At 31.3% G+C, this 17,684-nt stretch overlaps 1 protein-coding gene and 1 long non-coding RNA gene across 2 annotated transcripts in view; one reads left to right on the top strand and one right to left on the bottom strand.

Annotated features, from left to right (window-relative positions):
• The first annotated feature begins 3,131 nt into the window (after positions 1-3,131).
• LOC140052613 (zinc finger SWIM domain-containing protein 5-like) overlaps positions 3,132-17,684 on the top strand; it is a 53,269-nt gene continuing 38,716 nt past the window's right edge. The window contains exon 1 of the mRNA XM_072098259.1: positions 3,132-3,493. Coding sequence (XP_071954360.1) covers positions 3,379-3,493 — 115 coding nt within the window. The 5' untranslated portion in view covers positions 3,132-3,378. The remainder of the gene's footprint in view (positions 3,494-17,684) is intronic.
• On the bottom strand, positions 14,564-16,490 carry LOC140052019 (uncharacterized). The gene is made up of 3 exons (XR_011845569.1): positions 16,384-16,490; positions 16,015-16,199; positions 14,564-15,672 (listed from the first exon to the last, which is right to left on the bottom strand). It is a non-coding gene; the product is annotated as an uncharacterized lncRNA (long non-coding RNA).

Here is a 17,684-nt window from a genome sequence, read left to right as displayed (position 1 = left end):
AAATAAATAAATAAAAAAATTTAAAAAAAAAATTGTATTCATTTCATAGGGTCAAATTTTGAAATATACAGGACGGCTGAAATAAATAAAAATAAAAGAAGCCTTTTAAAGTGGTTTTGTAAATAGATAAAAACCTGAAGCCTACAATATTTAATTAATAAATGTATACAACCTATAATAAATTGTGTAGATTATACTCATAAAAGAAGCCTTTGAAGTGAATAAACAGGAATAATGATGAAATTAGTGCCTATATTGTGTAAATTATACTATCTAGTAGGTCTAAGACAACATAGTGCCGTACTTACACAATGAACCTTAATCAAGTATTTTCTTTCTTGCTGAACCCTCTTTTTTTTATGGAACTTTTTGAAATAAGGACATATATGGACATGATGATGATGATGATGATGATTGTTCCATGGCCCTGTTTCTGCTCCCAACTAAATACCGTATATTATACGGTATTTTTTGAATACCGTATATATAGGCCTACGGTATATTTTTGGCAGCAGAAACTGCGCTCATAAAAAATATACCGTATTTTCCCCACAAAATTTGTGGATAAAATACGGTATTTACAAATTTATACCGTATTTTTTGTACCCGTTTCTGCTGCCAATAAAAAATACCGTATTTTTTTTTTACATGACAAAAGGTCACCATTCGTGTTTTTATTTTATGTCGCTGTTAGCTGTTTACACACATGTATAGATATATTCGGCGAAAATGTGGAGCGAATACGTCACAGTTTTACTAAATAAATGTGTGTGGGGAAGCTAAAATGTCTGACCAACTAAAAGGTAATAAAAGGGACAACCACATTTATAAAGACATTTCTAAAAAAATAAAGCAGGAGTATGGAATAAACTTGTCTCCAAAGCAAGTAAACTCAAAGCTGAAGAGCCTGCGAAAGCAGTACAACATTGCAAAATACAATAACTCGGGGAGGGAACGAATTAATTGTCCCCATTACGATGTTTTCTGTGCTCTCACAACATCTCTATCACTACTAGGCTGTTGAAAGTGAGACGTAAAACTTCCTTTATTGCGACTTTTAATTATCGATCAAATAAATGAATGGCAATTTGGGTAAAAAAAGATGAAATTTAACACGACCACCCAAGAAGTATTGTTAGCAGAAACGGGGTACTAAAAAATACGGTATAAAAAATACCGTATTTTATACCGTATTTTTATACCGTATTTTGAGCAGTTGCAGCAGAAACAGGCCCTAAGATACAAAAAGCTTTTGTCTGTTAAAATGTTTTCATCAAGAACCTCAGTGTAAGGTCATTAGACAACATTTAGATAATATTCACTAAGTGAAAACATGAATTAAATATAAGAATGTTAATAAATGCACAAATATTTTACAAAAGTTTCCCTACTGTCACGTTTAGAGAAACATACACGTTTCTGCATTCTATCCTTTAGACACTTAGTTATAACTTGTCTTTTCTGCTCTTTGGATAAACTTTAGTCTATTACTTTGACGTAGTGTTTTATTTGTTCATTTTCTTTCAAAATGTGTGAGTGATTTTTTTTGTTTATTATTCGCCGGGTGCCAAGTGTTGAAGTTGAATGAGTCGGATTTCTCTACCGTTAGATCGCATTCACAAACTGTATACCTTCTCATCAGCAAACCATCCATCACGTTTTCAAGAAATTCTACCCAGAAGATTCTGGGTTGTATAAGTTATTCCATTATACTTGATCATAAACTAAACTTTTTAAAATCTCAGTTAGGCCTACTTACAGATCGAAACGTTCAATACTAATAGGAACGCTCAATTGACAATAGCGCAGGCTATCTTATGTACCGAAAAGGCTTTTTTTCAAGTAATGTTTGTTTTACTATTAAAGTCATAGATATTTTAAATAATTATTAAAATCTGCCGATTGTTCTTCATTTTGCGAGCCACAAATCGATCGTGTCATAAAATATAGGACATCTATTACAACAGGCTTTTTGAACGAGCGACCTCTACAGTCAAAGTGTTGACAGACTTAACACCAATCAATCATTCATAATTACAGTAACTTATATCATGAAAATAAGCATCAAACAGTTCGCTATCATACAATGAATTTTAATTTATAAAAATGATCTTCTCATTATTCAAATATTCAAGTAGATGCATTGTATAGATAATGTTTACGCATGTATTTCTATTGAATGGTTTTTAGTTCGGCTTTAACTTGCTATTATGAGACGCGGCTTTATTTAACGGTTGTCTCTTTAATTTATTTCTCCATGATTATGATAAGCTGGAACTTAGATATCGATGTATACCATCTCGTTTTAGAAAGCAACACTGCTTAAGTACAATTTGATAATAACTTAAGACGAAGCTTTCTCTTGGTATTACTTGAAACTAAATCTCAATAATCGAATTGTTTTTGTGCATACATTTACATAATGTGCGTAGCGTGATACAATTCGTATTATACACGCTGTATTGAGATAAGAATATTATTTATCCTTATCTCATTGCTTCCTAGAGCATACATTACGAATGTTTGTCTTGGTACACAACTCAATATGAGGAATAAAATTAAAGTAAAACACCAAATCAATGATTAATTCCGATGAATGAATACATTAAGGGAATAAACGTATTCACTGAGTTGTAGGGAATGGATGTTATGAACTTTTATAATAATGTTCAAATATATCGTTTTAATTCATCACTAATAATATAGTGTGCCAACAAATCTAAGTGCCTTGCTATTATTACACAATAATAGAATTAAAAATTAATTATCATAAATTTTCACATTCACAACGTATTAACGACGGTGATTTGAACGTACTTTTAATAAAGTTACACTGGTGAACTTAAAAACACAATAGGCCTATATAAATCAAATAAAAGTGTGTTAAATGCTTTACATAAATCGAAATATAAGAAATTTATTTAAAATACAATAGTACAAAACTATGGTTATGAAAGGCAATGGAGGTCAGTGGCTTTTGATAGGCCGGAATATTGGTTATAAAAGTTATTTATCTATGCTAATGAGGACACTTAGCCATTGTGCTGAGTTAAAGCCCATGCGCGCACACACAATTCATAACATTTATAGCAGAAGAGACTTCCGCATGCAAGTCAATTGGAGCAAATGGCGGCTTCGAAGCGACACTGTAACGGTTTGTCGGCGCAAAACGGCAATGCAAAAAGCCGTTTCGAATCCGGGAAACATACTAGAAATTCGACAAAAAGAAGCCCGGAGACTCTTCTTGATATTAGTGCTAAAGTTGTAGCACTTAACATTCCATTTCAGGAAGTAGAGGAACGTTTTTCACGAATACCCGAACCGGTACAGACTAAAATTGTATTTTGGTCTTTCCCAAGAAATGAAAAGGATATATGTATGTACTCATCATTGAATCATAATTCAGTTTCTGATGGAGAATATCAAAAATTACCTTTTCAAAGAGGTGTTAAATTATTAGAAAGTGGTGCTGTAGATAATGTCCTGCAAGTTGGTAAGTAAACCTATTCATTTCTATTCATATTCGTTCTTTTATTAACGTTGTGAGTGTGTTTACAGTGCGGTTTTCATTTCGATACCAGCATTTGTTTATGCTAAATCGCCAGCAGTTATCAGGCCTCCTCACATTGTGTCCCGTTCGTTAATTACTCTTTGTGTCGTCGTTTCACTTATTAATTATTCAATTCAAACAGCCAACAATCTTTTCACTAAAATATCTTTAAATGACTAAATAAATACCCTGTTTCTACGTTCCCATTTCTATTGCTTTTCATTTGGAGAATTCTGTGTGATTTTAAAATCCTTTTAAAACCATTGTGGAGTGACTCCCTTTATTAATTAAATATGACGTGATGTTCATATTTATTTTTGTAGTAATAATTATGACAATTATTATTAATTTAACTTGGTTTTGTGTAAAGTTCCATAAAATGCCTACAAATGCAGTTCCTTTATGACACAAATTCTTCATTAAAGGCAGTAGATGAAAGTTCATTGTGTTGAGATTCAACTTCATTGTAATTTAGACCAAACAGTGTGTGGTAAGCACTCTACTTAAATACCCAATGGGCTTTGGTCTGCTCAATTCATGTTTCTTGTATCTCTAAAGGTTTAGTAGTTATTTAACTATTGAATATTTTACTTCTTTTTTACACAAAGAAATTTTGTTTGTCGAAGCTCTGGCAAGTGCGATAGGCATGAACGGATGGCTACATTAGCTTAAAAAAGTAGCTGTGTGCGTTTGAATGCTCCCATTCTCTAGCTAATTCAGACTGTTTTATCAATGTGAAATGGATTAGTAACCATCAATAATTTTTAATGAATACTGCAGATTCTAGTGCTTTCTGCCATATATATGTATAATGCCTACATTTCTACATACAGTAAGCTCTTTACTGTACCACAGTGTTCTATATACTATATAAGGTTTAAAATTGTTGTAAATTGATGAAGGAAAGCATAAATATTAAGTCGATGACAGAATAATAGGTGTTATTCAGTGAATCAATAGTTTAGTATATTTTGTTTTTGTTCAGTCAACTAAAGCACAGATGATAATAGATTGAAAGAAGCTTGTCTTGATTAAGATTTGTTGCATGGCCTTATCTAAGTGGTGTCTGATCATTTCGGCCGCCAGTCATTTCGGCCGCCGGTTATGGAATTGCCAAATTCATGAAACGCCAAAAAGGACAAAATATGTATTGTTAATTTTGGCCGCCAGAATTGTAATTATTCTTGAATACGGTATGTATGACATGCGACGCCATGTGTGTTAAAATGTTAATATTTTACTAGGCCTAAATACTGTATTATTAAGCCGAATCGGCGGTCTTCAATTCCAGAAACAGCAGCGATATAGCGTGCAAATTGCCATCACTACAGTGAATATTAATGATATTTTTTTAATAAGAAGGAGGTGATGCTGAAGTTTTTTTTATGTGTCAGTCAAAAACACTTGACTTGATTCATATTAAAAGAAACACATTTTTACAAAGCACACGCATCTTCGGGACTTGTAAAATAAATAAAAAAATAAACATTAAATCAATATTCATTTTGACCAAAATATTCAGACGGTAAAATACCGTAGCTAATATAACTTTAAATCTATGCCTACGGCAAAAACAAAATGTATTTAGCCCATTGCACAACTGATCTCTAGTTTAAATGACCATAATTCTCTGTGGCGTTCCATAGACTTGATAAAGTTATTTTTTTTCACTGTAATACTGTACAGTTAATGAGTTATTTCTGGCTATTTCAATTTGGCGCGCCATACCTGGCGGCCGAAATGATCATGCCATATTTTGTCCCTTTTGGAGTTTCATGAATTTGGGCGTTCCATAACCGGCGGCCGAAATGATTGGCGGCCGAAATGCACTGTGACCATCTAAGTTTTATTGTTTTTAAATTTTAACTTATTACCTGTAGGTAAATTTTTTTATATTACTCCAATATTAGACCAATAGATTTAAATCTAAAAGGCCTGTAATGATAAGATAATTAATATTCATCAGAAATTACAAAAAACACATTTTGCAAGTTGTAAGGTACAGTAACAATAAATGTAAATTAGCATTTATATTGGTATTCAAAAAATACCAAAATGTGTAGAAATTAAAAAAAAAATTAGCATATTTTCAAAAGCCAAGGACATTTAACAATATTTTGGATTGAAACAAAAATCCAACAGTTTGACAATTGTATACACTGATAACAAACATTTGAAGACTATAATTGCTATAAAAAAAAACACAAGTTATTTGTACATTAGATATTCATAAATTGATTGTGGCATCCAAAACAGTTTTTGTTATGGAGTGACTAGTTATTTTGGCATTAATAGCCCTCCATATGTCTATTGAAAGTACTGTAGCAATCATGGTAATGAATTCTACAGCCTCTGTGAATATATTGATTATTAAAAAAAAAACCTATTTGATAATTATAATGTAGCGTATTATTCATTCAGAATATATGCATTTAAAAAACATAAATTAAATGCTGACAATTTGCATCACATTACACAGTGTGTGTCGTTGTTTCATGTCAGGCTTCTGGTTAGCAACAGATAATAAGTTTATTAAAAACATGTCTAATCCAAATGTTAATTTTGTAATCGTGTCTTGTGGATAATGATAAATGTCTAGAAAATTTGTTTTATACCATTTTTTAGCATCTTTAGGCTGAAATTTGTCAATGAATAGACACAAGCGGTTTGAGAACCTTTTTTTTTTCTATCTGTAACTACTGTTTATTGTTTGATCATAAACAAAGGATAATCCATTGTGTGTTTTTTTAAGGAGTGCTATATATAAAAGATAACACTACACATGGGTGTGTTCTAGGGCGTGTTTCTGTAACATTACACCTATGACATAACACCCTTTATTTAGCCTTATAACACTTCAGGTAACTTGTACTCCAAAAATGTGGTAGTTTGTTAAAAATTCTTTTATTACTCAAAAAGCACTAATGTGCTTGAACCCATTGCCTTTGAATTGACTTGTTTTATATATGTTTTAGATAATATGTGCTCATTACATTTCATTCTTTTCTATGGTTAAATAATAAATCCAATGTAAATTTAGTAGTAGATATTCATACTGTATAATAACTGGTAAAAGTTATATAGTTAATGGTTAGGTGTCAAGGGTGTTGAATCATTCCCCTTGACCTTTGTTAAACTATCTACCAGCAACAGTACAGGGTAACACTCTATCATTTACCCCTTAAGTTTTAAATTATTAAAACAAATTGTAGCAGGTACAGTATAATTAGCATACCGTGAGAGTTATTTTACTATTAGGGTAATAGAAAATTTAAGTAGGTTTCAATATTAGACATTTATCTGGACACAACACAGGTTTGTTGTAAATAAAAAGGGCTATGTCAATGACAAGCTTGCCAACCTATGTGAGGGGCGAGAAAGGACTCAACAAATAGCTTGATGATTTAAAATTATCTTTTCACATGTACAGTAGATGTACTGTGTATCATTAAATTATCCGTTATTGTAAACGAATGATGCCTGTTGCAGTTAGCTAAATTCTGTGCAACAAATATCAAGGTAGGGCATATTAAATAATAAAGCATGTGGTGTGTGGACAGCTTAGCAGGGTTAGCTATTGAAAAAGACTATTTAATTACAGCCCCACTATGATATGGTGAATTAATGGTGATGGTTGTCCTATGATGACCACTTACAGGTGAAAGCTGAGTACTTTAACAGTTAAAGTACAAAGAGTCTTGTTCGACCTCAAAAACTACAGCAGGGTCAAAACAGTGAAAATGTCTACAGTTTATATATGTAGTAGTTACATTTAATAAAGTACAACTGTGAGGTTTATTTTTTAAACAGAAAGGAAAACTTTGCATATTGGTTTGATAAAAGGAAAATATCAATCTCATACAGACAATAAAGTACAACTTTTAATAATAATAAATAGTAATATAAAACAAACCCTGACAAAAAAAGTGAGGAAAGCCATTATCATGATTCTATCTTTAAAAACTGTATAACAATGTGTGAGGCGTTGCGTTAAAATTTCCAAAGTAATAGCTAAGCTAAACATGAATTACATACAAAATAGAAAATACAAATTTACCATGAAACACACAATATTCAAATCCACTAATTATCTCATTTAATAATCAACATGTTTATCAGATGTTATAAACTTTTATGTTTGGATCTACTCCATTATATATTAGTATGATTAAGTTAGTCATGTGACAACACTTCCACATAAATTCCCATGGTCTGTTTCACATCCCAAACTTGGCCCATGAAACTTGCTTAGAAATTGAAGCTTTTCAGCTTTATAATTGGTGGTATACAACTGACTCATTTTCTCTTTTGGCCTAGAGTAGAATTCACTGATAATCTTATTGGAAGAACCAAATTGTCCTGGGACGATTTTGAAATTGGCATATATAATTCAGTATGAATGCAGGCCAAGGAAAATATCATTATTTAAAGTTTAAAAAGCCTTTAAAACTGCATATAGGTTAGATTGGCTTGGGTCAATTGGAAGCCAAAACTTCAAGGCTAAGGAAAGATCTTCTGTTCAAAAAATGACATAATTGCTGGGCCGTAGCCACCAGTATGGTTGGTAAATAAGGTTTCAACCTGACCACAGTGTCACAGAGATTGTCCCCTTTTCTTGCGAAAACTGGACCACTTCTCATAGCTACATCACTGATTGCTAATGTTCAAACCTATCTTTCATATTGTATTTGCCTATTTCCTGTTTTATTAATCATTTTGATGATGGTATGTAGTTCTTTTGTGTGCAACCTGTTTATTTTTGTTTAGCAGTTTGATAAATTAAACACTCACTTGGTTGTTGAAAGGTTACAAATTATTGTATGTATACAAAATAAGTTTCAAAAAAAGAAAACGTTCATATTATTATTTTCCATAAAAAGTTATTTCAATGTTTGCGGGAAAAAGGTAGAAAACTGTCTGTTACATCAGTAGGAGGTAGGAAAGGGAAAGAGTTGGTAGCCTACCATTTTTCATAGGTTTGGTATGAAAAGTGCATTGTAAGGTTGATAGTATTATATTGCATGAGTATCCATGACCTTGTAGCCCACTATAGAATAACTTGTGACTTTCTCAGTTGGATATAGAACAGTAAAATGAGTACTTATAATTAAAGTTATCCATTTATTTAGATATAGCAAATCTAACTGTTTATGCAATTAAATCTACAAGCTTTTGTTAAATTCATTGCATGATAGGTACCAGTATAATAACAAATAATGTTGTTAATATTTAGAATGTTGTACGCTAAATTTATCATGTAGTAATATAAAAAATGTATTTGGAAGGTTTTTGTTAAGGTTACCATCGAATTGTTTAATAGATTAACACATGCTTTGCATTTTGGTAGAAATTGTTTTCATTGTTAGCTTTAGGAGATTTAAATTTCTAACCAGTAACCTTGAATCATAAAAAAAAAAAGATCTACAGAAATAAATGAAAGATGTCTGGTTAGTAAAATGTATATGAAGATGCGTGGACCCAGCGTACCTAATCTACCAACTCTGCTTAGTTATGGATGCTGGATAGAATTGTGTAGTGTACTTTCCAAGGGGTCAAACAACAAACCAGGAGTGTCTAAAGGAAATGTGACGTCAAGTTAATACAAGTGGATTTAGGAACAGGAAGACAGAAGAATACAGGGAAGATACAAGGAGTGTATATTCACGGATCAGCGATTATTCCAGCTGTCTTGGAGGAAATGTGGAATCAAGCAACAGAATTTCACTTGAATTTGTCATAGCAGATAACACCTGTATCCTGAAAACCAACCAAGAAGAAAGGAAGTGTAGTGTTAGTACTGATTATCTTAACTGTAGTCAACAGATTTTTAATGCCAGTATTCTGTGGTTTCATGTCTCAAATTGTTTTTAAATATGGTATCCATACACTTTCTGTAGGTCATGTGGTTCATTCTATCTGTTGATAAATTTCAACATTATTAACATACAATTTAATTATTTTCTTAAAACCTTTTTATTTGAAAAATGTGTCTTGTCTTGAAATGTCTGTAAACCATTCATATTGCATGTTCTTCTGTTGTTCTGCTTAACACTGCTGGATACTGCTGTAGTAAAAGCTTTCAGAACCTATAAATAGGGTATTCAGTTGCATGGCTACACCTTGAGGTCACACACACACAGACAGCACATTAAAGTAAAAAATTGACCATTTTGAAGTGCCATTTTTAAATTATTAGATTAATATTTTTTGGGCAAATAATACATTTTTGGAAAGGTACACATGTCTACTTTCAAGTGCTGCAGACAATTCGCGGAAATATCAATTATTCAATGAAATACAACAAGATTACTAACACCCTATCCAGCTGGTCACCTCATGAACATGATGAGGGAAATTCCTGCTTGCAGTTTATGACCGCCCATTTTTGGAGATCTAAAAATATGATGCTTTTTGATTGGAGTTTCCGTGACAACCTGAGGTGATTGACAATTAAATTGGTTTCCTAAGTGAAAGGCATGGGCTTTAGCTTGTAAACAAAGCATGTCCCAGGTTTATACGATGTCTAGAACAGAATTGGTGGACTTTCAAAAATAATCTTCGTTTTTTCGGTAGGTTGATGGAATATTTTAAATCAAAGACACATATAATATGAAAATATAATGTTTAAAGTAGCTATTGTTAAAATCTTAGAGTAATTGGTTGAGAATTGATGAACGGAAAAAGAAAAGAGTAGGCACATGTTTTTCCTTTCTCAAGCCACAGTCCACTTGTTCCATTGTCTTAGGCTGAGGCTAGCCTGTGCCTGCCTGCACAGGACTGCCAGTAGAATTTTTACTTAACGGAGGTTAAGTCTTATATAAATTATAGTTTAACCAACATTGATTATAATTATGATTAATATATTTCCTATTCCTAACGTTCCGAAGAAATAATAATAGGTACTTTATTATTTTTAAGTGTTTTAAAACATATTAGTTTGAAATGCTTAACATCCCTATTAATGTAAATGGAATCGTCCGTACAATGAAAGTTAAATACATTATGGACAGGTCCACTTATTTTCAAGGGGTATTATTTGGTTAAATTTATTGAGGATTATGTTTTTTTATAAAAAATGAAAGGAATACATCATATTTTGTAGGTTTTTAGTTTTAATTGATTAATTTAAAAACTGCTATAAAAATCTATGTGTTTTTTCCAGTTAATATTTATTTTTTTTAAATAATACCGATTATTTTCATATAAAAATAAAAGTGAACTTATTGTAATTAATATTTATCAACAGGTATTTAATCTCTACTACAGTCATGGAAGAAGATATTCCTGGTGATTTTCTTAAAGCTGTTGGTATTTCAGCTTTAGATCTACAACATAAACTTACTGCTTGCTGATAAACTTATCAACATTACAATTACGAATGGCTATCTTTGATTTTATGTATTTTTGCGATTAAACATCATATTTTCATTTTATTACACGTTTCCATGGTAACAAAAACATTTTTAATAGAATTTTTATTACAAATTGTGTATTTATATTATACAATTAACTGGTAAAAAAATAGGCATAATGTGAGTAATAATTAAAGAGCTATGTTAGATTTTATGTATTTTTGCGATTAAATGTCATATGTTTATTTTATTACACGTTTCCATGGCAACAAAAACATATTTTTAATAGAATTTTTATTAAAAATTGTGTAATTATATTATACAATTAACTGGTAAAAAAATAGGCATAATGTGAGTAATAATTAAAGAGCTATGTTAGATTTTATGTATTTTATTACATTCAAATATTACATAGTTTCATTATGTATTAATAATAAAACAATAATTTATGATTTTTTTGGCAACATTTTTATTGAACATTATGTATTTACATTACATCAATAACTGTTGAAAAAATTAGGCCGGTACACTTTATGGTTAAAAATATATACCCAATTATGTACAAAATATCAATGATTTTGTTGACTGTTTTGGACCACTTTTAGCTTTTAATAAAATAATAGAAAACATAGAAACCAATGTCTTCGACTTCCTATCTATTTTTTCGTATTGTTTTTTAATGTAACTTTTGAACGCCTTGTCCGATTTAAAAAATTTAAAAAGCATTGTCATTGTCTTTCAATTCTGCTTCATATGGTATCATTTCCAAGTTCATAGGGTGTCAATCAATTTTTCACCTGAAATCCCTACTATAAAAGAGAAATGAATAGATTGATTGCTTTGTAAACAATAACACAATACCATCCTTTACAATAATGCAGCTCCTTTGTTTACAATTTATCCTTTGTTTTTCCTTATTTCTTAATTTGTAAGCCAAATAACGCATACAGTAGGATGTTCTTTAAAAGTCCAAATTTAAAAAGGAATCACCACAAAATGTTTAGATGTTTCTCATCTCATAATAATACATTACAATAAATTATATACTTTATTGTAGGCAGAATACAATTAAATGATTTTTAGTGTAAAATCTTCCTCTTATCAGGTTTTTAAAATACATTTTCAAACACCACATGTAGTTTGGTGTTAAGGTCAAGGCCACTGAAAGTGCAACAGGTTCATGCAGTCAGCAATGTAAGGAAGGAAAAGTATATAGGGATTGGTTGTGGCCTACGCTAGTCTTGCTTCTCATAAGCTGACGCGCTCAATTTTTTACATGTTGGTTTTGCGGCCTTTCGCTTCCTGGATGCATCTTTGATCTTAGGTTATATACAAAACCTGTATAAATAAGATAATGCATGTGGAGGAAATATAACAAAAACATAATCTGTACATAAGCGAGTTGGCATTGCCAAAAGTGTAATGATCTGGGAACATCCTATTCATTGACCTAAAACAAGCTAATTAACTTCTGTATTGGAGACTACAGTGATAATGCAGTCTTTGTTGTGTATGATAAAGAACTTTAGCATAGACTGATCCATCTTGGTTTCACTGACATATGCCATACAAATTGGCCATTGAAATTCTGTGTTGAGAATTATACAGAACTACAGTATCTGCTGTAACTACTGTACTACATGAAAATATTTAGTTTTGATATGTGCGTGTATATGAATAAATATTTTAAGAGTTATACATGATTAATTATTTATCTTTATGTCATACTGCAATAACTGGTTAGGGCCTATGAATTACAAATGTACAATATAAAAACCTATGACATACTTCTTAATAATGAGTCCATTACAATACTCATGTTACCCTAGTTTGTAAATTACAATGTACAGTGTTTCTTATTTAGAACATGTTAAATTAATATAGATGGCAATTTTGGATATTAAATGAAATTGTTTGAGTTAAAATACATTTTTGTTGCTAACATATTAAGTATAGTAATATTATTTCAGTATCTATCGTCTGGAAAAAAGAACGTTCTGGTCTTAAATTTAAAAAGAACCTAAATCCATTTTGAGTAAACACACTTTGTATTGTAATAGAATGCTAGCCTACCTCTTCTAATAAACAATTAAGCCTTCTTCTTAACCTAAACGAAAATAACAATGATATATGTCTCGGTAGGTTGTTTTACGTAACTCGTTACTTTGAATTTATCTTTAAAAAAACATATGAAACTTCTTCAACAAAATCCATTAGATGCTGCTAACAATTTATTCTGTTGTTAATGTGTAAACATTTCAATGTACTTAAAAGAACCTGAAGGTTAAATTGGCTTTTTAAAAATCAAACATATTGTATTTCAGTTTGCTATAGAGAACAAAATAAAAATGGAGTCCAATCCAATTGTACCAATCCGTAATAAGGGAAGCATGCCTGATTGATTGACCAGAGTTTATTGGATTTATTTATTGAAGGTTCACATTAGATTTCCTTTTAGTATACAGATTGTATACAGTATTATTGTATGACTTGGATTGCCCTAAAGGGTGCATTCTGAAGCCATAACACAAGCCCACTAAGTATACTATAGAAAACGAAAGCTGCTGGCAGTAATAAAATTGGTGTAGAGATCATTTTAGCTATGTGGGAGTCAATGACAAACCACTCCTGTGTATAATATTGTTTGAGAGTTGGTGGTTGGTGGTGCTTAAATCACCCTTTGTCTTTAATTTCTCATTTGAATTTTAGTCACTAGCTGTTATTAACCATTTGAATTAAGATTAACAAATTAGCATCTATGTACTATACATTCTAGTGTAGACCTCAACAACAGAAAAGTCGACCATCGTTCATGTTGCTATCAAAGGGCCTGTTTCTGCTGCAACTGCTCAAAATACGGTATAAAAATACGGTATAAAATACGGTATTTTTTATACCGTATTTTTTAGTACCCCGTTTCTGCTAACAATACTTCTTGGGTGGTCGTGTTAAATTTCATCTTTTTTACCCAAATTGCCATTCATTTATTTGATCGATAATTAAAAGTTGCAATAAAGGAAGTTTTACGTCTCACTTTCAACAGCCTAGCCCTAGTGATAGAGATGTTGTGAGAGCACAGAAAACATCGTAATGGGGACAATTAATTCGTTCCCTCCCCGAGTTATTAATAATAATAATAAGATTTTTATAGCGCACATACCACTCCAGAGTGCTCAAGGCGCATTTAAAAATAAAAAAGAAATACATCATATTGTATTTTGCAATGTTGTACTGCTTTCGCAGGCTCTTCAGCTTTGAGTTTATTACCTTTTAGTTGGTCAGACATTTTAGCTTCCCCACACACATTTATTTAGTAAACCTGTGACGTCTTCGCTCCACATTTTCGCCGAATATATCTATACATGTGTGTAAAGCAGCTAACAGCGACAGAAAATAAAAACACGAATGGTGACCTTTTGTCATGTAAAAAAAAAATACGGTATTTTTTATTGGCAGCAGAAACGGGTACAAAAAATACGGTATAAATTTGTAAATACCGTATTTTATCCACAAATTTTGTGGGGAAAATACGGTATACAAAATACGGTATATTTTTTATGAGCGCAGTTTCTGCTGCCAAAAATATACCGTATATATACGGTATTCAAAAAATACCGTATAATATACGGTATTTAGTTGGCAGCAGAAACAGGGCCAAAGTTTTAATTGTGTAACCCTGAATAAAGTCAAATCAATCAAATGTGATTGAACAAAGGAAAACTTTATTTGTTTTAAATAAGTTTGAAGCATTAAGTTTCTCTAGACCATTTTTAAAGAAAAAATGACAGATTAAGACTTTAATTTGTCGGTCCTAGCTGAACTGCTGAAGTGATGTACCCTCATGTAGTATGTGACTCATTATTATGTCCATCAAGAACTGTCAATGAGTCACAGGGCTCTCTAGAGGTTGTATAATGGTATAGTTTAAGAGGTTAATTCTTTGACAGAATTCGGTGAACTTTTGATAACCCCTATTGCAAAAGGTGTTGCATATTAATTCTTATATAAACAAGGACAAATTAGAAACAATATATTTCTCACCCAAGTTTAATAATTAATGTTTCTTTTTTTTTTTCTCAGAAAAAAATAAAATGTACACAACAATGTAATGGTAATATTATAAGTTATCAATTTACTACATACACAACAGAGATAAAATGAACTATTAATAATATTGCTATATATTTTTTTAATGGCAAGCCAGATTCCATATTCATTATTTAGTTGGCAGAATTGTTTACAGTTAAATTTGTGATGACTAATTAGATTTTTGGAGCCATATAATTATGACTGTTTATTGGTGAGAATTATATGGTAAGAGTTTAGTTTCATTCAGGGAGACATGTAATTATTATAAGCCCTAAAATGGATAAGTTACAGTCAGAGCAAAAATCTATAGGGAGAGTGCTTACAGAGACGGGCTGCTCAATTCTAATTATTTGCAAGACAAGGGACTTGGAGTGAGGTCATGTCACATTAACAACTTCCTGTTGAGGTTAAAGCTTCTCTGTCATTCGTTATAAGTTGATGTATATTGATGCAAGTGATCATCGAAGCTGTCACGATCTCAATCCCTCAGGAGTTGGCAGTATCAAACCTGGTGAGATATCACAATATATGTTTTTTTGCATTTGTGCTTCAATATCAGTTGTTTGGAGTCTAACTGATTGGTTGAGGAGGATGGAGATAGATCTAGTCCGTTAACATCACTCGCAGAAAACCATTCACTTCCTGTTGTGTCACTCAATCACATTTAGTTCCAAGTATGACCTAGTATTCAATAAATAGGTCTGGTCAATAAATAGATTCAATATGAAAAGATGAACAAGTAAATAATGAATTAAATATGATAATGATGTGTAGTTTTTTAATGCCTTTACAGTACTAGTCAACAACTATGGAAATGTACTAAGATACGAATGCAAATTACTGTTGTACTATCAGTAAATATCAGGAAAGAAATAGGTGCTGCACATGTATCAATTCCACAACATAGATTATGATAAATATCCAATTAATGAATACTGTACTAGTAGTAGATAATACAAAGGCAAAGTTCTGATAGACAAAAAAGTAATATTAGAATCGTCGTATACAAACTATAACATGTACCATAAAGATGAGATCTGTTTTCAATTGAAATAATAGCATTTCTGGTTAATTTCCGATTGACTTGTCACAGTTGAGGCGTGCTGACTCCCCATCATAAAGTCTCCAGCTTAAGTCTTATGACTTAGCACACACATGACAAACTTATGGGATGTATTTTGACATAAGGCATGAAGATAAGAAAAAAACTGCCAAAAGAAGACCAGGCACAGCATTAAAATTAATAACTCTTATAAAGAGAGGATTTCAGAAAAGCATAAAATAATAATATTTCATGTAAGATTTCCAATATGTTGTATTTGACAAAACAGGCTGGTTTACATAATTAATAATAATAAAGTGATACACTAAAGAAATTAGAATGATTTTTACCTTATATTCTTGGTTAATTGCTAGCAGAGACTCATTAAATGGAAACAAATGACACAGGAAGCTAAATAGAGATGGGTTGTATTTCACTTTTTATATTTTGGTGGAAAGTAAACGAACAAGCATGAGTCATTCAGATGTACGATTAATTAAGACTTCTAGTTTCTGTTCATTTTTAAATTGCAAGAGGTACAAAAATGCTTTTCAAAATACAGTACTTTAAATCTTGGGATTTGTTTTCTTTGCTGTTCAGTGAAGCATGACCACCTACACTCTTTATCTATGAATAGTCTGTAGTAAAGCACACAAAAGAATGTATCATTATGGGCTGTTCAGGTCAACGACATACTGTAAGGTCACTAACCTTGTTCTTGATTTTTGTGATGTAAGAAGAGGTGTTCATTAGAGGTCAGACAGAATACCACTTTCACCAAGAGCAATATTATTTTCAAAGCACACATTCACATTTATGGAATGAATTAATATGTTTAATGTCCTGTAAATATATTCTTATTCAGTGATCAGTATTGAATTTGTTTCTCACTTTTAGACGTGTACTGTATCTTTGTATTATAGGCCTATTTGTTAAATGTCTATTCCACTCATTTCCTCATTCAAAATGTAAGGACCCATTACACACTAAGCCTATTGATGTAATAATGAAATGATAATTCTGTATCTGAAAATTTGATTGCTTTGGTTGTGTGTGTTTTAGTGTTAGATTTTACATATTGTATATTGATGTCTATAAAACATGATTAAACAGAAAAATTGACTCCATATTAGATGATAAAAAATGCTTGCAGAATACGTAGCTTGGTTATGTGATAGTTTGGCTGATCAAAAAGAACTTACTCCGAGAATGGTTTAAAACCATAGCTTTATTAACATGAAACATAAGGACATGTTATTGGCATTATATTAATGGAATTTGGTGTTGTCTTTCTTTGTGAGATTTAATTTGACCTCGCTAGATAGGCTTATAAATCTATAGAGATATGAAGTATACATTCTTAGTTTAAAACTATTGTATCTTAAGTATACATCTGTCTAAATCTAAAACAGCACATGAATTGTGATGTCTTACAGTAGAAAAGTGGCTTTGTAAACAGCACATGAATTGTGATGTCTTACAGTACAGAAAAGTGACTTTGTAAACAGCACATGAATTGTGATGTCTTACAGTACAGAAAGGTGGCTTTGTAAACAGCACATGAATTGTGATGTCTTACAGTACAGAAAGGTGGCTTTGTAAACAGCACATGAATTGTGATGTCTTACAGTACAGAAAAGTGACTTTGTAA

Source organism: Antedon mediterranea, chromosome 6, assembly GCF_964355755.1.
Source record: "Antedon mediterranea chromosome 6, ecAntMedi1.1, whole genome shotgun sequence".
NCBI lineage: Eukaryota > Metazoa > Echinodermata > Crinoidea > Comatulida > Antedonidae > Antedon > Antedon mediterranea.
This window is presented reverse-complemented; position numbering and strand designations above follow the sequence as displayed.